Below are 19,234 nucleotides of genomic sequence, written 5' to 3'. Positions count from 1 at the left end.
ACAGGGTCCAGGCATTTATTCCAGCAGGGAGCAAGCAGCTGAATATTGCCCGTGCTGCAGGGCTGGCCCTAGCCCAGAGCTGCTGCTTCTGGGTAAACCCAGGCAGGTCTGCAGGGATGAGAGCAGACACTATGGGTCTACCTTATGGGAAAGGATGCAGCACTGTGCCCTGCCACTCTTCAGTGCACCCAGTACATGTCCCCTGTTGAGTTTGCACTTCGCAGCCCATGGTGGGAAGGGATGTAGTGATGTGTGCTGCCCATGCCCACATTTGGGTGCTGGCAGCTGGACGGGGAGCATCGCCCCAGCCAGCCCAAGCTCTTATTTCCACCTTCCCTGATGGCTTTCCATGGGACTGTCAGTCCTTCCCTTCCATAGCCCAGCCAAGGCAGTTGCAACATTTCCCCGGATGCTTCTCTTGCTATTATGGGTAGGGATTTCCAAAGCTTTGCTAATAAAAGAGTAACAGTTTCTATATCTGGGAAATGGGGAAATCAATGAGCAGACTGTCGTAAGCGACATAACAGCTTTTTGTGGCAGCTCGGGCAGTTCTGTAACACGATGGAGCTGGAGGGCAAGTTAGTTAGTCAGCTTCATCGGCAACATCCGCTCTCGTGAGTGATGGGACAATGCCAGGATGGGACCATCTCATCCCTAGGGGTGTCCCTCTGGGGCTGTGTGTCCTGGGAACACTCCTAGGAGCCATGGGGTGAGGTGACCCTGCTGCTGCCCTCTCCGTGCCCCCCAGCCCACCCTGGTGCCCCCACATCCCCTCTCCTCAGTGATGTCCTCGTCAGCGCGGTCGTTTTGACTTCAAAGCGGTTCGCCAACATTTTCCACTCCACTGGGCTAATTAGTCAAATTACATTTCACATGCTAATTTATTCTTCTGATATTATATTTTTTTCCCAATGTACTGGCATAGAAGGGGAGATAAAAGCTTCATTTGACCTTAGAGCCAGGCCTTGGGGGAGCTGGAGATGGAAGGGATGGTTCATGCCCAGGTTTGCTGTGACACCGCTCTTTCCCTGCCTCTTTTAGGGACCTCATCCAGGCTTTACACGTTTTAGCTGACTGTTACCTTGGGTGTAATGCACATAGAAAAAAATCTTTCAGATCAGTGGTAATGAGTTACTAATTTCTAGCTTCATTACTCGGAAATGCACCGCTCTGCAGCACCGGTTGCACCGTGGAGTGCTGCGGAAATGGCAATCAATGAATCCTGGCTGGAGCCAGTGGGAATGGAGCGATCTTCCCAGCACTAATTGGGCATTGAAGCTGCCCTGGGGCTTCAGGCTGACAGAGATGGCTGTGAAGGGGTAGGAATTGAGCCTTCCTCTCCAGACTTGGAAGGCTGAGTGCCGCCGGCATCCCATGGGAGCCTTTGGGCAATGGGGTGAGCTGCAGACACACGGCATGGAGCCTCCCATCCCATTGGGGAACCCTTGCTGATGGCCGAGCACCCAGCACCCATCCTGTCAGCACTTTGTTCCACGCAAGGGGCTTTCACCTGGTGGAAGGGGGATCTGGTGCTTGTACAGGTCATGGGGCAGAGTCGGGTGCTGGTCCAAAGCCGCCGTTGCAAACAGCCCCACAATGAATCAAAGGCTTTGTCGTGTTTATATCAAAGGCTGTTTCTTTTCCACTGCCTGTGTATGGTAGATGTTATCGAGAAGGAGGAGCTGAAAGCAAGCGCTGGGACTATTTCCTGACCACAATTACAGTCAAAAACAACAAATCCCTCCATCCCCGCTCTTGGCCAAACTTTCTACTGGGATGAATCATCACTTGGCTTCTTTGAGGAAAGCTGGAAACTGTGCAAGAAGTCACCCAGGCTGAATTCTCGTCTGCAAGGGCAGAGATCCAGGAAAGCACTGTAAAATCCCAGGGATTCTGGGAATTCTCCCAGCAAGGCTGTGCCCATCTATCCAGTAGCAGCATTCCCCTATTAAAGGGATGGGGCAGAAAGTCACCAATCACTGCTGCCTTTGGCAGCGCTGCTCCCTTACTCACACTGAGGACGTGATGTGGTGTTCAGGGTGACATCCTCAAGAGTTTCCTTGCTGCTTTGCTCTTTCTCCTCCCCGCCGCCTCAGCACCAGCTCTGTCTGACGGCCAAAGGCAGGAGGCCCTTCTCCTTGCAGCTTTTACTCTGCAGACGTGTCTCTGCAGAGCAGATGCACAATTAATTGCCTGGAGCCAGACCCTGCCCTGCCTTCAGATGTGGCTTCCCCAGTGCCCTCGTTTCCTGCTGACATACGCTCCGCTCTCATCGTGCTCTGAAATGTCCCAGCATCATCACAGTGAGAGTGCAAATTAGGGCTGAATTTCACCACTTGGGCTGCAAATAGTGCTGAGGAGCTGCTCAGCTTGGAGCCTTGGCCTCCGTGTGATGCAGACAGCCCCTTTGGTCTCAGTGTGATGTGCTTGCAGGACAGCTGAGTGCTGCAGCCCATCATGGAGCACAGCTGGATGCAGCCAGGGCTGGCTCTGATGCTAACCCAGAGTGATTTCATTGCGTGATTTTGGTATTTATGCAGTGAGGGTTGGCTCCGTCCCGCCTGGCGGAGGAGCAGCTCTCGCTCCATCATATGACCGTGCTGTAATGTGCTGGTGGCTCCGTTTGGGCAGAACTTGTGATATTTGGTATTTTTAACTGCTGGGGCCACGTGTGTGGGTCACACAGGCTGTCTGAGAGGGGAGCTGCGGTGCGCGGCCGAAACCTTCAGGTGCTCCCTCAGTGCCGATGGTGGCCAAGGACAGCATCCCCACTGCTCCTCTTCCCCTGTGCCTCTATGGTAAGAATCTTACTCTTAAAAAATAATCCTAAAAAATACTCCTCCTTCTGTTTCACCCTCTTCTTCTCCCCTTGGGCATCTCTGTGTGCTGCTATCAGAGTTCAGGTTTTTCCTTTTGTCATAGCAACCTTCCCCCTGCACTTCTGCTTCCCATCCTTGAAACGATGTGCAAGGTAAGAGCTGCAGATAGGGAGGATGGAGGAGAAATGGCCTTTCATGGCAGCCTGGAGGCTGTCGGACCTGCACAGCTGGGGCACTTGTGGGGCATTGGGATGGGGTCTGAGGGATGGGAAGTCCCTGTCTGTGGAGGTCATACCGAGGCAGCCCCCGAACTGCTGGAGCCAGGAAATGGAGACTAATCCCTACTGAAAAGCAGCAGAAAATCCCGGATTTCCCTTCCCCTTTGGCAGAGGGATGGGGGAAGCACGAGGCAGGAGAGGGACGGGCTGCAGGGCGCAGCTCCAGCTTTTCCTACTGCACAAAGCCTGCGCCCCACCCTGCCCTCTATCCTTGGTTCTTTTGGGGTCAGCCCAAGGCACGGCTCTAGCAATTCTGCTGGCTGCATTGCAGCAGCAAAGCCCCTTCGAAGACCTCTGACCAGCCTCCATTTCCAGGCTGCACAGTAGAGAGCTTTGCAAGTGGCACTGAATGTCCACTGAGACTGGGAGGGGAAGCAGAGCTCTGCAGGGCTTTGGATTTTGCAAGAAGGTGACTCAGTGCATGCCAGGCTGGTGTTGCACCTGCATGCTGCCACGCTGCGTGTCATGGAAACACTGACACAGCTCCTCAGCAGTGCATTGCAAATAGAAATGGGGTAATTAACCATGTGTACGTAATGGTGTGAGCTGCTGAGGTGACAAAAATGCATGGTGGCTGTGCAGGACAGGATTGATCAGCATGAGCCATGATCAGAGGTGGGAAAAGCTCTCGGATGCTGCAAGAATGGCACTGAAGTTGGACCCAGCCCATAGGGAGCAGCTCGTGGTGCTCACTGTCTGCTTCCTGACCCTCCTGGATCCCATTCTCTGGCCTTTCTCCCTGGTGGGTGCCTGTCTGTGTCTGCGTCCTTTCCCCAAATGACTTCTGAACCCAACATCATGCAGATTTGGCAGAGGGTTGGCAGACCAATTAAATCTGTGTGAATATGAGATGGCTGAGAGGAGGTAGGGAATCCTGTGGATTCCTCTGAGCCTCTGCAGCGTGAGGTTGTGTGCCATTCAGCACCAGCAGGTCCACGTGGGAGGCGCTGCTTACAAACGCTTCAGCCGCAAAAACGTTTTCGCTCTCAGTTTTGTGCAATTTTAGGCTCACAGGATGGCAATGGTATTTTAATGGAAACCGAAATTCTTTGGTGCGTGGAGCTGAGGTGGGCAGGAGGAGCAGTGCCCTCCAAGGGATGGAGGCGGCCCAGTGGGGTCGTGTGGCCACAAAACCCCCACGGAAATCTGGGAGGCACAACTGGGATGACTTCCCCTGCTGAAAGAATGTGGGGCGGAAACCTTTAAAGTGGTCATTACCGAGAGAGAGGAAAATTTTGGTGTTAAAACCTCCTTTGTTCTGAGGCTTTACCAATACCTGCGGTGGCCAACAGACTTTTGCAGTTCCTAATTGACTTGTAAGCCATTTGGCTGTATGTATCGTAGAGGCAATACCGAGGTCTGGGCTTTCAGCACTTCCAGGCTCCTCTCCTGCTGCTCGCTTGCTCAGCACTGACAGACTCTGTCCATATCTGCTCTCCACATCCCAGCCTGGACAGAGAGGAATTTTCCCTGGGCTGTCTCTGTCAGATGCTGTTCTTCCATAGGAGCTCTGCCTCCCTGTGCTCGTGCCATAACAGCTTCTGCTGTACGCTTTCCCCGATGCAGAACCATTGTTGGAACATCCCCTTTCCATAGCTGCCACTGAAGGGCTTTGTTCCTGTTTAACTGGATTTTTTTGAGTACCCTTGCTTGTGTACTTCTAGCATTAATGCTGTGTGCAGGTTCACCTTAGTGCTGCGTTTCCAGGATCTGAGATTTCAATGTGCACCACCTCAATCCTGTTCTGGGCTAACTGCACTAAATGGGCCGGAGGAGGGGTGAGAGCAGGGCTGGAAAGCACACTGGCAATGAGCAACGTTTCTTTGTTATCCATTGGGAGTTCTCTATTGATCCGGTGCCAGATCCTCGTGTTTCTGAGAGCCTCCTTTTACACAATTCAGCTGAAAGCGTCATTTTGGCTATTTACCATCGCTGGAAAAATGTACTCCCTGCCCTTGAGTGTGGGTCTGAGAGGCTGAGCTCCCATCCCATCCATGTTCCTCTGTGGATTCTGTTCCCTTTGGGAAGCAGTGCAGAGGGACCCCGCAGGGCTCAGAGCACTTTGTTGGTGCTGCAGCAATGGCCAGAGCTGTATTTCTATATATGTAATGGCTTCTGATGATGTCACCCTATTTTTCTATTGCATGTTTTGATTTCAGAGAAGAATTTATCCTCTCTTTAGGGGTTACGCCCATCCATGACTTTCCCAGCCTGTTTCTGTGGCTTCATAGCTCTTCTCTTTCATACCAATGCTTTGTCCTTTCCCTTCTATCAGCCGAGCAAAGGTGGAAGCTACAACTCAGTGCAGCCAGGAGCCCCAAGCTGGCTGTATGCTGATTGCTAAGCAACACAGAAAGAAGGGGTTTCCTGTTTTCCTTTTGGTTACGAGTACCTGAAGTGGTGTTTGTTACATGAGCTGACAAAAACACTCTGGCAGAAAGGCAGCAATGAGAAAAACACTGCCTTCAAAGACACACAGTGCAAGAAATACGCATCAGTGTCTGCAGCATGTCAGGCTTCAGCTGACCTTGGAGCCAGAAGTTCAGTGAACATTCCTCAGAAAATGCCTTGATTCCCCTTGCTGGCAGCGTTCTGCTCCATACTCAGAGGTCTGCAGGTCTGAAAACCAGAGGTTGAAGTTATCAACCCTGAACAGAAGGTGCTCCAATACCATGGCAAAGTGGATTGGTATGAACCGTGGAATTACAAAGGTTGGAAGAGACCTCTGAGATCATTTAGTCCAGCTGTCAAAGATAAGTAGGATGGGGTGGAAGCTGCAAGCTGCTTTGCCTTCCAAATTTGTGTGGCTCTGCAGGAGATGCTGTGCCCAGCTGTGCACGGGGCTGCAGGATGAAGTGCAGCAGTGTGGGGTGGAGAGGTGAACTCCTAATGCCGGGGGAGTTGGTGTGCTTCCTTCGTTAGGCACTGATGATCGTTAGGAGAGCTGGCTGGGATCTGTTGGTTCCTGGATTTTGGGAGCGGTGCTGTAACTTCACATCAGTGTTAGGGTGTGCTGAGTGCGGCGGTGACATCAGGTTCCCTTCTTGCACAAGGTCTGAGGGTTTTTCCCTGGAATAGATGAGGAAGTGGTGCTAGTTCTTCGATTTATGAGAAATGCCAGTAATGATTATCATCATCATCATCACCTTCCAGCTAAGACTGGGCCTTGGAAAAGCAGCTTGGGGGAGGGCGGGATGGAGCTGGGGGTGCTCCTGGGTTATGGGATGAGCTTGTGTATGCTGGGAGAAAACTCAGAGCATGCACTGAGCCCTGGTGCTGAGACAAATGTAGGGTCTGAACCTGCAGTGCTGCCCCAGAGGCGCTGAGCTCACCCAGGGCATTGGCTCAGCATTGGCACAAGTGCCCATTTGTTGCCTGTTCTGCATCATTTGCCACATGGGGAAGCCTGCGGGCTACAAGCTGTGGCAGATGAGGGCAGATCTGCGATCTAAAGGGGCACCAGTTTGTGTTTATTCAGCCAAATGCTCACTGTGGAGTGATGGGAAGGAACCAAGCGAGGGGTTTCCCGCAGCCTGTGTCTGTCTTTGCTGCTGATGCTCACAGCTGACGTCAACACGAAGTGCTCAGCATGTTGTGAAAAGCTTTTGCTGAGTTTGCCAAATATGAAACGATTATTTTTATTGTTATTATTATTTCACTGAGTCGTTCAATGGTGGATGGTTTCCTTAAATCCCCAATCCCGGAGTCACGTGCCTGTAAGACAATCCTAGAGTCACAGAATGGCTTGGGTTGGAAGGAACCTCAAAGATGAGAACTTGCACAAATTTTTAAGACCTTCACAGCTGTAGGGGAGGAATCCAAGGCTGTTGTCTGATGGTCGCCCTTCAGAGGCAAAGCAGAAGCCCTGAGCATGTCTTTGCTTTGGGTCTCACGGTGCTCAGGAGTGCCGGCCCCAATGTCTGAGTGTGTGGGGTTGGCAGTGCTGAGCAAACATCCTGAACTGGGGTTCCTGACCCCGCTTGGAGTGTTTTGCTTTTCAGGCCCAGAAGGTTCCCAGGAGAGGGAAAAGGAAACTGCCTGGCTATTTTTAAACCCTCACCATTGCCTTCCTGCCACTGTATTATTTATTATCCATTATCAGAAGTGTTTCTCTCCTGGAATTATCTTTAGTGGTCAACCAAGGGACGGATGAATGCAACCCCTCAAACAGCTCCATAGCTTTCTGTAGAGGTCAGACAAAGCTGGGGGGTTCTACAGAGGTTTGCAGCTGCAGACGAGCAGTGCTGCTATGTGTTCTGTGCACTCAGTGCTGAGCCATCCCAGCTGTGGGGCCACAGTTTCACCTCCCCAAGAGCTGAACCCTGGCTTCTCTCTCCACGACCCCGCAGCTCCTGAGGGCAGCACTGATTGCTCTGGAGGATCCTGATCTCTGCATGCACCGAGCTCAGCTCTGCATGTGACCCATTGCATTGCAGAGCACATCTCACTGCATCACACGATGCTGCATGGCATGCAGGGTCAGGATTGGCATCACCCCCACAGAGCATCTCAAAGTTGTATGGCTGCGTGCAGCCCTTGTGCAGGGCTCTATTCCCTTTCCCATAGTGTAGCCCTGGAGGTCCCGTTGACCCTCTGCAGCTCCAGATAAGCGGGACAATAGCTTGCATTGTCCTCCTTCATCCTCCTGCCTGGTACGTTTTCAAGTTGAGGAGTATTTCAGCTTTGTTAATCCTTTCCTGCCCAGGCAGGAGGTGCCCTGGGCAGATCTGGATGCACAGCCCCTATATCCATGCTTTCATTGGAAATAAAGCCGCGGGGCTGCACGGCTGGGAGGCTGCTGTTATTTCAGCTGTGCAGAGAGCTGAGGCATAAGAGTCTGGGTTTTGGTGGTGTCAGCAACAGCTGCCATGCATTTATCGGCAGGGAAGGAGAAGGGGCAGGGAAGGGTGAGAGGATGCTGAGCTCAGTGCGTGCAGTAAGTGTGGAACGGCTCTGCCTGTTCCTCTGGGCCTCTGAAAACAGTTACGTTGTGTGGTTTCTGCATTAGCCTGAGAGCTCAGAGACACTTCAGAGTGGGATCGGCAGCCCTGCTGCACCCCAGGCCAGTTCCCCTTTCTCTGCATCCCTGCAGGGCCACACACTGCTGCTCCGCACCCTGCTGCACCCCCCAGGTTGCCTGCACATCGGGGCCAGCACGGGAAGGGGCCCCGGGTTCCATGGGCTGTAACTTTGGGGCCAGCACCGGGAAGGGGCCGAAGGGTTCAATGATTGCAGCATCCCATAAATCTGCTGGGGCTGGGCGGTGCTTTGAGCACAGATGGTACCGTGGGGGCTGAGCTCGCGGGATGATGAGAAGCAGCCCGGCTGAAGCACTAGGTTAATACTTAGCGGTGGGTTCGAGGTGGTGCGCTCTGAACCCCAGGGCTGGATGTTAGGAGCTGTACGAACGCTTGGCGATACCAAAACCCTCCTCCAGGGTCGACGTCCCAGCCCGCACGGCTTCTCCCATTGCCGCCCACCTCGATCCCCTTTCGCTCGGCTCCGCGTTGCCCCATCCCGCGCTCCCCCGCAGCTCCCGGCTGAAGCTCTGCCCCCTCCGCCCGCGCCTTCCCCCCGGGGGCCGAGCCGAGCCGGGCCGGGCCAACCCCCGGGGCGGGCGGAGGCTGCGGGGGAGGAAATCCAAGCGCCGCTTATTCTCAGCCCGGCCCCTCGGTGAAGCCGTGTTGCTCCACCGCTGCTCCCTCCGGCAGCTTCTCTCCCATCCCGGGGGCGGTGGCGGTGCTGGTCCCCGGTTATCCCGGGATCCCGGTCCCCCCGGACCGGCCCGGGGATGCGGTGGCTGTGCCCATGGTGAGCCGCCGGCACCATGCCGCCCCGCCCGCCCCCGACATGTTCGAGGGCTGCCGGCGGGCGCGGAGCCTGTGGGGCGGCGTGAGGCTGGAGGTGGCCGGCGAGAACAGCCCCGTAGTGCTGCACAGCTTCACCCAGCTCGACCCCGACCTGCCGCCGCTGGAGGTGAGGATGGGGGGGGGTTGGGGATTTGGGAGGTGAGGGTCGTGCTGTGATGAGTTGGGTTGGGGCTCAGCCCGGTGCAGGAGGATCGCGGTGCTCGCCTTCTGGCAGCTCCCGGAGTTAAGCATGGGGACAGCTGTGGGACAACGCGGCGTTGTTTCGTTTCATTTATTAAATAAGTGAGTGGCCCTGCTTGGTGTTGTTGCTCTGAGCGGCGGGCAGGCTGCCAGACAGGGCTTTGCAAAGGGCTGCCCTTCTTCTAAGCAGCAGGGGAAGTGGACAGACCTCAAAATAAGGTTTTTTTTTTTAGTGTCTTATTAAAAATCTTATTAATATCTCAGCTCAGCTACTGCAGGCAGAGAGCTGCTCTGATCTGCCCTTAAGGACTTCGGGCTTGTCTAAACCACAGAAGTGTCCTCTGGGAAGGTTATGGGCTTTGCTGGAGGATGCAAAATGTTGGTGTTGCTTTGGGTTCGACCCTGGGCGGCTCAACCCGAGCAGTTTGTTGCATGGAGGTGGAGGCTGAGGCACCCAAAATAACGTGAGTCAGAGCTCTGGCTTTTCTCTTCGGGATGGGTGATCATCTTCTGCGTGCCAGGAATGTCATTGATTCAGAGCGAGCGGTGCTGGGAGGGAGAGGGAGGTTTGGGCATTCCCAGCAGCATGGAGCCCTGCAGGCTGGAGGCACAGGGGTTAACATCGGCGAGGTCAGGGGCTGGGCTGGGTGCAGAGCCAGCTGCAGATGTGTTTTGTGGCTCTGGATGCTGGTGAGGGGGGGGGAGGTGGGGGAGAACAAGGGACGCCCCGCGGAACCACTGAGTTCCGTGCAGATATCCGGCATCGCTTCAGCACGGCGATTCCATTCCTACCCCATAACCCACAGTGGAAATTCCTGGTCAGGCTGTACGGGATCAGTGCTGGCTCCAGCCCTATCGCTTCACCTCTGGCCTGGCAGCAGGGATTTGTCAGCTCATGAAAACTCTCTCCAGCTTGCTCTTCCCCCCCCCCCCCTTTTTCCCCTGCTTCTCTCTCCTGGGGGTGGGTGTGCTGACATTGTTCACAGCACATCATCTGGTTCATGTTATGTCTGGCAGGAAGTCCAGCCCCTGCGGCCTGCTGCTCTCCGGGAGGCTGCACGGGGCCGCGGTGCTGGCAGGGATGCAGGAGGAGCAGGGAGGGGGCAGAATGGGGGCTCCTGTGCTTCTCCCCTTGGGGTCAGCCACCCTGTGCACCCCACAGGATGCAACCCTGGGGCTGCAAAACAAAGTTACGAGGCTGAGGAGCAGCATTGCATGGCCCCAACTATTCTAAGGTCATCAAGTCCAACCATCAAACCATCCCCACTGTTCAGAACATTGGCCGTGTCCTGGAGATGTCCACTCTGGGCCATGATGTGGCTGTGTGAGGGCAGAGCAGCCCCAAAAAGCACATCGTGGAGTGGGATGCAGCGCTCACTGTGTGCAGCAGAATTGGCTTGCTGTCACTGCAGCACACAGCTGGGGAAAGGCACGCTGAAAGGGGACAAAAATTAAATAGAGTTGTTGTGGCAAATGTGCTGGCAGCAGCCTGGCTATAAGGCTCGGGTGAGGTTACTCTGCAAGATGGATCTGGGGAGGAGAAGATGGATTATTCAAATCCTCCCTATCCTGTATTGCTCGGAGGTCCGAGGGCTCTTGAACTGGTTTTAGCCGTGGGGAATGGCAGTTTTTAAACCAACGATCTCCAGTGCTGCTTTGCTTGCCTTTTACTTGGACCTTCCTGCTTCCAGTCCTGCCCAAATCAGTGCTATGAGTGTGGGGGCCCTCCTGCTCCATGCTCCAAACACAGACTGGGGCTGGCACTGCCCAACCTCCCTGTGAGTGGTGAGGGCTATTGAAAACTCTTGGATTGTGGTTATTTTGGCTCTGTTTGTTTTTTGAACAATTGGGAGATTTCTCAGTTGCTAAACACATCCTCGAAAACTTGAATTGCTCAGCCCAGATGCCTCGGAGGTCAGTGCTGGTGCTTTACGGCAGGGAAGGAGGGGTGAAGATCTCACTTAAAAGCCATTTTCTTTCCACTTCCAATGGAAGAGGATCCTTTTCTCACAGCCCGTGTCCCTCCCCGAGGCACCACCCGATATCCCCTGTGCAATCTGCAGGATGGACATCATCTGTCAGTGCTTCTGGAGAGGGACCTGCTTGTGGCTCCCGGCCAGAAGGGTTGGGTGAGCCGGGAGCTGGCTGAGATGGGAGTGCAGGAAGGGAGCGAGGAGGTGGGAGGAGTTTCTGATGATTGTTTGATATCACTAAGAGAAGCTGGAGAGAGCTTCACCATGTGTTTGGATAAGGGTTGTGTTGCATGCCCTGTTTCCATAGGGCAGGAAACCCTCCGGGACTGGGATCTGAACGAGGTTTTAGCAGGTTTGTAATCCCAGATTAGCAGCCCTGGAAACTGAAATCTTGTTTAGCCCTCTCTGGCCCTACAGTCTCCACTTGTGCTGCTACAGGGCCCCAGGATCTTACTATGGCTCTCCTATGGCCATTTGTTTTCTAGCTATGGACAAGGGGTTCCCAGGCAGAGCAACTAAATGTGAACTTGGAGGATTCCTAAGCTTCCTTGTGCTCAGATATGAGTGTGGAATGAGCTCAGATTCTGTAGGAAAAGAGCAAAATGACTGCAGAGCTCTGGGGTTGTACTGCTTGTCCAGCCCTTCTGTTTCAGTGCTGGGGTCCCAGCTGCAACCCACCCCAGTTTGGGCTGGGGTGAGTTGGTCTGGCCATAGGATGGGCTCCATCACCCTTCTGCCTCTAATTGCCAGCCATCACATCCCCCCCAGGGATGTATAATTGAAAGAGCACATATTTAGGTCACTCCAGACCACACGTAAGGGCTGGGCATTCCCTGCTTGTGCTTTTCCCCAGTGCTGTTATCTCCAGAGCTGCCTGAGTGGCAATTTTTCAAGTTGTGTTCCTTTTACTTGAACGCATACTTGCAGCCAGGCTGTTTCAGTTCTCAAATATTTCTCTATCTCCCACAGACCAGCAAAAAGGGGGAGGGAATGCCATTTCCAAGGAGCAGGATTTGGACTCTGAACTGGCTGCAGCAGGATCCGTGCACTGATTTGTTTATCCTCTACTGTTCCTGTGCAGTGCTTAGACCTATTGGCAGCATCCTTGTCCTATCTCAAATAGGGCTCCTGGAATTGCTGGAGTTTGTCTTGTTCCTGTCCCAGCACAGGGACCGAGCCACTCATCACATCAGCCCCAATGCTCTGCAGTACTGTTGTGTTTGGCTTTGGTCATGAGCCGTTAAGAGAGGGAAGCCTGGAGCCCTGGGAGCAATGTGGCTGCTCCTTGGGGATTGGCTCTAGGGGGGGAAGTGAGGGACAGGAGTGTGGATGGGGCAGAGTGGGGTTGGGGTTGGCGTTGGGGTCAGTGCCGCTCTCCTTTGAGGCAATAATGGGCATGGTGGTGCTGGGTTGATGACTGGACTTGATGATCTCAGTGGTCCTTTCCAACCTTAATGATACTATGATGAAGCAATGACTGCAGCACAAAAATCACTGCGCCTCTTAATGGGGTTTGGTTTGTTTGGTGCTTATGGCGTTTTGCAAACAATCCCTCACAGCCAATAGCTACATTCGTTGGTACGGATTCATACAGCACAGCACTTTTGTTATCAGATAACCAGAGTGCTTGGTGTGTCTTATGGTCAGTAGGGAATTTGCTCCTGTTATGCCACTGGGATGTGGATGGGATCTGTGCTGGGATGGCAGAGGTGGGATGGAGGTGGCTGAGGTGTTTCCCAGGGCTGGTGGTGAAGGAAAAGAGTTGTTTTGGCTCACACATGGCACAGACTGGGGAGGAAAGTCATCGGAATCTGGAATGCTGAGGCCTTATTTTTAGCGTGGCTTTTCTTTCTGCTAACCACACTTTAACAACGAGCAGCTGAGCTGAGTGCCTGCGTGCAGACCTGGCTTTAAAGGGCTTGCTACCCATCTTACCAGAGCTGCTTTTCATATAGGGAGCAAAACCACGAGGCATTTCCCTGCTCTTTGCAGCGGTTGTGTCTCCATGGTGACCCGAAAGCTGAGAGCCCGTGCCCGCCTCGCCTCTGAAGTCGATGTTTTGGTTTGTGAAGTGATGTGGCTTTTGTTGGGGCTGTTTTGGAGTCACAGCTCAGCTCAGGAGGCCATGCTGGGCAGAGCATGGCAGGGGGCTGCCAGGGGCAGCACTTATCTGCGGGGAGCTCTGGGGATGCTGCACATGGTTGGTTTGGATCCCAAACCTCACCTTCCAGCCTGGGCCAAAAAAAAAAAATAGGGCTTCAGTGAAAGATGTTGCATAAAAAGCTCTGTGGGTGGCTGTGTGCATTGGGGCTGCTGAGGGACGTGTGTGGCTTTGTTATGGGGGTCCCAGGGGTGATGTTCTGATGGTCTGGATGACACAGGTTGCTACATCCCATCCCAGTTGCAGCAGTGGGAGCTGGCAGCAGAACAGCCTGCGCTCCTGCAGCTCTGCTGTGACTTAGAGCATCACCCCACTGCCTAGGGTGTTCCTTGGGGGGTGTCCCACACACCCCCTCTCTCCCCATCCTGCTCATTCTCCTGCAAAACTTGGCTCTAAAGGGGTGGGAGTGTTTGGGGGGTTGACCCCTCTTAGGCCAGGGCCACGGTAGGAGCTTTATATGGAAGGAGCTGGTGTACCCCTACTGTCCCACATGAGATTTGTATTTTCACTTTGAAGGGGAGGGCTGCATGAAGCTGCCTGCTCTCCACCTCCAGATTTTGGGGAACTCTGACAGCAGGGTTTGCTGCAGGTCGCTGTGGCGGACAGGGGCAGCTGAGGGATGGGGCTGGGATTCTGCTGGGAACCGGGGGAGAGAGTTGGGGCTGAGGGGGTTCACCCTCCCTGGGCACCCCCTTCCTCCCCTGGGATGCACACACACCCATTTCTCAGGGCAGGGCTCCAAAGTGCAAGTTCAGGCACTTGACAACAGCTTGATTTTTGTTTTTTTTTCTCCAGTTGTTTTCTCTCCAAAGGTGCCAATTAAAATTAAACCCTCAGTGGCTTCAGCTGTGGAAATCAGACCATGTAGTTGACTTTGCATCCTGACTGCAGGCCCCCCAGGTGCCGGCATGTTGACTCCTGCCTCTATACCTGCTTATGTAGCACCTCCTGCTCGTTGACACTTAGTTAAGTAATGCTCTGAAGCTGAGAGTTCCTTGATTACAAGGCAAAAGTGTTGCTCTTCCTACAAAGCAGCAAAGCTGCCGCAGGGAACCACGCAGAGGGAAAATGTGCGAAAGGAAAAGGCGCAGAGGGGAAAACGTGCAAAGGGAAAACGTGCAAAGTGAAAACATCCCCTGTTCAGCTCCCCCCCCCGAGCACAGGGGAACCGTGGCTGGGCATCCATGGGTCGGAGGGAGGCTGGGAGCAGTCGGGGTCAACCTGCGGCTGCGCAGCAAATGGAGGCTGCGACGTCACACTGCAGGGTGGGAGCTGGGGGCACGGCCAGCAAACAAAGCACTGCTTTTATGCCTATTGCCGGCAGCCCCTCGCCCTGCCTCCCTGCCCTGGATTGTTCATGCATTTTCTCTGCTTCAGCTGTTTACTGGGTCAGCCCGCCGTGGACACGCACGCACAGTGGTAGCATTGAGTTGGGCTGGGAGAGAGCCCAAAGTTGTGCCCTTTGCAGGGTGGGAGCCCAGCGGCATCTTCCTTGTCTTCCTCCTCTGGGATTTTGGGCATGGGGTGATCTGGGCTCATTGGCTGTGCTCGTGTTTCAATCTCTAGACAGGGCTGTGGTTCTTGGATAGCCTCCAGATTGTCCATCCCAATCTGCACGCCTTAGAAATGATGGAACTGCAGAGCTCTGTTTTTCTCTTCGCAAGCCGCAGCCATTGAGTTGGTGCACAGCTATGTGGGAGTTATCTGGCCTGCTTGGGAATGGCAAAGCTCAGCCATCTCCCCCAGGTGTGCGCTGCCTCCATGTGGGTCACCCATGTGGTAGGGCTGAGGGGAGATTTGGCAGTGGAACCTGGTTTTGGAGCAGCTGATGTTGCTTAAAATTAAATTTTTGGCTGTCTAGACAGGCACACAGGCTGCAAACCAAGAGCGGGAGGATATGTATTTGTGGCTTTGTGTCTCTGGGAATGCAGAGATTTGGGGTAGGTGAACTGTCTTGTTTGTAAGTGTTGATATAGGCCAGAGACAGGCATTGTGCTGGAATTGAGACCACTAAGAGATCTGTGCCCTGTGCTGGTCCTGTAATCAGAAACACATGGGATAACATAACTCAGAATTCAGTGAGGCACATCCCAAGTGAGGTCAGTGGGCTCTGCATACTGGCTGTTTGCAAACACCTTTGGGATGCAGGTGGTACAAAAAGGGGCACGTTTCAGCATCAGGGTCAGCAGGGCGGCATGAAACCCTGTAGGCTTGGGCCTGCCTGGGGCACACGCCTGTTTCTCTTTACATTCAAACAAGGCATTGCAGGGCTCTCGCACTGCGTGGGACTTAAACAAAAAATGCATTTCACTTTTTGACCTTGTTTCTGCGAGTTCCTTCCAAATTCCTCCGTTCCCTCTTAGTGAAACACAGACCGTTGTTCCCAGCTTGCTGCGAGCCACTCGAGCTGTGCTTACTCTTACAGAGTGCTACACATTAATATTTTATCCACCAGTCACACAGTGCTGGTTTCACTTCCAGCAATTACCCTGTGGGTTCCAGGCGCTTTCACAGCCATTGCTCTCCCAGCACAGCCCCAGCTGTGTCCCTTGGATTCAGCCCCAGCCTTGTGGGTGTTGGTGCTGAGCTGGGATGCTACAGGAGCGCACGCCGGAGCGCTCACGAACTCACAGCAAAGCAAAGTGGAGCAAGAGCTGGAAGTGCTGTGTCGGCTGGATGCTTTTTCCGTGGACGTAGAGAGGAAGCAAAACCTGCTGCAGTCAGTTTGCTGCTGTGCTTCAGCACGTCCCTGTGTAGGAAACGTGGAGTTACGCAGACACCACGGGTGGCAGATGGAGCTGTTGTCCCCATGGCCGATCCCCTCGAGGTTGCTGGGGATGGAGTGGGCATGCAGCATTTTTACCCAGCTTTGGACTCTTGATTTCCAGACCATAAAAAGAGCGAAGTTTTCTTTGAAAACAAAACAAATGCAAATGGAGGAGGAATTCTGCATATCTGCTCTGTCTCGTTTCTGGACTTGAGTGCTGAGCTCCTAATCCTCTCTCCAGCCACTGACTCACTGCGTACGAGTCACAAGATGCCTTTGTACCAGATCCTCCTTTCTCTTCTTCCTAAACCAGGCAGGCGGAGGCAGCTGCCTTTGAGTATTCTCTGCAGCCATGCTGGGTTATCGACACCAGCACGGCAAGTGGGATTAGATGTGGCAGTTGGGGATGGGTTGGAGTTGGACTCGGTGATCTTAGTGGTTTTTTCCAACCCTAATGATTCTGTGATTCTGTTCCATGTGACCTGCTACCAGGCTTGGGCAGACCCCAATGGAAGAGGGATCAAACCCTCCTGACAGGCAAATTGGGGTGGCTGGGGATGCCCTCCTTCTGCCCACCCAGCTGCTTTGGGATGCACAGCTGCTCCCCATTGCAGCTTCTCCTGCTTCAACTCCCAGAGCTGTGCGTGTCAGGGAGCCTGGGCTGCAGTGCCAAGCAGCTGATGGGTGAGAACAGCCCCCCAGCTGTCGCTGCTGTCCGGGTGTCCTGGCAAAAACAGTCCCTTTTCACAGCCGGCTGAAGCTTCGCTTCTGGCCCTTTTTCTGTTCTTTTCCTGTTTCCCCCTTTGTTGTTATTTTATGTTGGATCCGTTCCTGGTCTGAAGTGGCTCGGAGCAGGCAGGAAGGAAGGCGGAGAACGTCAAAAAGTCAAAGAAGAAAACACATCCGTCTGTCTGCCCATCACCCCGGTGCTGCAGCACTGTGTGGGGCCGGGATTTGAGCTCCACTGGAGCAATGCAGCACAGCACAAGGGAAAAGGGACACAGCCTGAGATCGACCTGCCAAGGTCTGATGGAAAGCCTCGATACCCAGCATAGCACAGTGATGGTGTTGGCAGCTGTGGATACTGCAGCACTAGGCACCTTTCTGCAAATCACATCATCACCCACCAGCTCTGCGGGCTTCCTGAGCGTGGCCAGGGAAAGGAAATGGCTGAGGAGCAGATGGGATGATCCCAACCTGCCATGGAAGGGACAACATCTGCCGGGATTTTGCACTGGAAGTCCCCATGAGGAAGGGTGTTGTGCTGCATGCGTTTTGTGTGGGCAGGATGGGGGGTGCTTCTGCTTTTGTGGTCTCTCTGTGGTTCGCGGAACTGAAGTTGTTTTCCTTTCACTAGATGGGGGTGGCTTTTTGTTTCCAGTTTCCTTTACATAACGCCGTCCGTTTTGCTTTACATAAGAGGCCCCAAAGTTATTGCAGTGCATTGCGTGGGGTCAGGATCTGTTTCTGGGGATGAAATGAAAGTTAACTCAGAGCTGTTGGAAACCACGAGGGTATGTCCTTGGTTTCTTTTCTGTCTGAAAGAGCCAATTTCCCATTGCTGGTGGAAGGCGTTATTACAAGAAGGGACTGGAGGCTGCGAAGTCCAACCCCCAATTTTGGCTTTCATCTGGCTTTTGAACCTGTGCAAATGCAGAGCTTCAGTGGGGAACTCCAGCTCAAGCAATTCTCTGCTGAGTCGGGGATGTGCCATGGACGGGTCTGTGCTGCACTGTGCCCACCTATAGAACTCAAGTTCTGTGTTGCAGAGCTGAAAGGAAGCCGAGCAAGGCAGCCATCCTGAGCTTTCAACCAGCTGTTGCTCAGGGAGCATCAGTGAAAGCGCTTTAAGCAGTTTTGTCTCTTCCACGTGTGCTGAAATGAATACCTTTTTCCACTAACAGTTCATTATTTTGTGTCTTTGGAAGCCAGCACGCTTACCCAGGGCCACGTGGGAGCGGAGCTCTTAAGACCTGGTAACTGTGGGGTAATGGTGTGCGATGCACAGGAGCGTTGTCATGCTCTCACTTAATCCTGCACTGCGCTCCTGTCTTACCAAAACCACTCCCGTGACTCATCTCCAAGGCTTTCCAAAACATAGTTTCCTAGCCAGTGTTTTCTTTGCTGTTCAGGTTTGGCGTTTCCCCCCATTGTGCCGATGCAGGCAAGCTCCTGCTGCTCCATGCCTTGTTCCTTGCACCGCAGCCCTTCCTCCAGGCTCTCAAACCTTGCCTGAATCCTCTTGCTCGTTACTGAAGCCCCATGTGCAGACGTGGGCTCAGCGCCGCGCTGTGTACCAGAACACGCACCCGAGAGCAGAAGAGTTTATTGCACGGAGCAGGAATTCCTCCCCGCTGTAGTCAGCACGGCTTTGAACCAAGGGCCAGAGCTCAGCATTGCTCACACAGCCCAGGGCGAAACGCGGCTCCGAGGAGCTGGAAAAGCAGGCGGGCCATCTGGTGCGGCCGCCAGTTCGTATTTCAGGGGGTGAACTCCCACAGCGTTCACTTATGGCTTTTGCAAAAGTCTCCGGTTCCGTGCAGAACCGTGTGCCCGATTTTCCCCCCCCAGGTTAAACAAGAGTGGGGTTTTCTTGTGCTGACTCCATTGGAGTGGCTGGAGGTTCAGGACTGCTGAGCTGCAGACATGGTGGCCAAGCGATCGTTTTTGCTGCGTTCCCATTTTTTTTTGTGCTTTGGATCTCATTTAACGCTGTGCTGAGCCCCTCCTGTATGACTGCAGTGGAAGGCACAAATATAACCATCAGTGGAAGGGGCTGTTTACCCATATCTCTGCTGTGTGCTACAGGTGGAGCTGCTGATGAAGGAGGGTTTGCTTTTGGTGCCCAGAGGCCATGTCCCACCAAGCAGAGATGCACGCTCAGTGCGGGTGCTGAGGTGTGCTGCACAGCCTGGGCCCTGCTGCTGCTTTTTGCTTCGTTGGTTTTTAACGAACACGTGCAGAATGCACAATCAGCATCTTGGAGAAAGAGTGGTAGGAAAGAGGAAGCTCACGCAGAATATAAATAACCAAATTTTAGAATGTGGCAGTGTAGCAGCTCGCCCGGCTCTTGGCGTGAGCCAAACTGGAGACCGCTGGGAGCCACGTGCTGTGCGTGTGGTTTGCAAAGGGGGAACTTTGGGGGATATCACACGAGTCAGCAAACAAAAAATGAATGAATCTGAC

At 53.8% G+C, this 19,234-nt stretch overlaps 1 protein-coding gene across 6 annotated transcripts in view; it reads left to right on the top strand.

Annotated features, from left to right (window-relative positions):
- The window catches only part of RALGDS (ral guanine nucleotide dissociation stimulator), a 39,204-nt gene that overhangs the window by 10,879 nt on the left and 9,091 nt on the right, over positions 1 to 19,234 (top strand). The window contains exon 1 of one of the 6 annotated variants that reach the window (XM_048965847.1): positions 8,613 to 9,073. The exons of 2 other annotated variants lie outside the window; for them this stretch is intronic. In XM_048965847.1, the coding sequence (XP_048821804.1) occupies positions 8,906 to 9,073 (168 nt within the window). In that variant the 5' untranslated portion in view covers positions 8,613 to 8,905. Of the gene's footprint in view, positions 1 to 8,612; positions 9,074 to 19,234 lie in introns of those variants that run through there. 3 more of the 6 variants (XM_048965844.1, XM_048965849.1, XM_048965845.1) reach the window with 3 other exon arrangements.

Source organism: Lagopus muta, chromosome 19 (genome assembly GCF_023343835.1).
Source record: "Lagopus muta isolate bLagMut1 chromosome 19, bLagMut1 primary, whole genome shotgun sequence".
NCBI lineage: Eukaryota > Metazoa > Chordata > Aves > Galliformes > Phasianidae > Lagopus > Lagopus muta.
The sequence above is the reverse complement of the archived record's forward strand: the minus strand, read 5'-3'. Positions and strand labels throughout refer to the sequence as shown.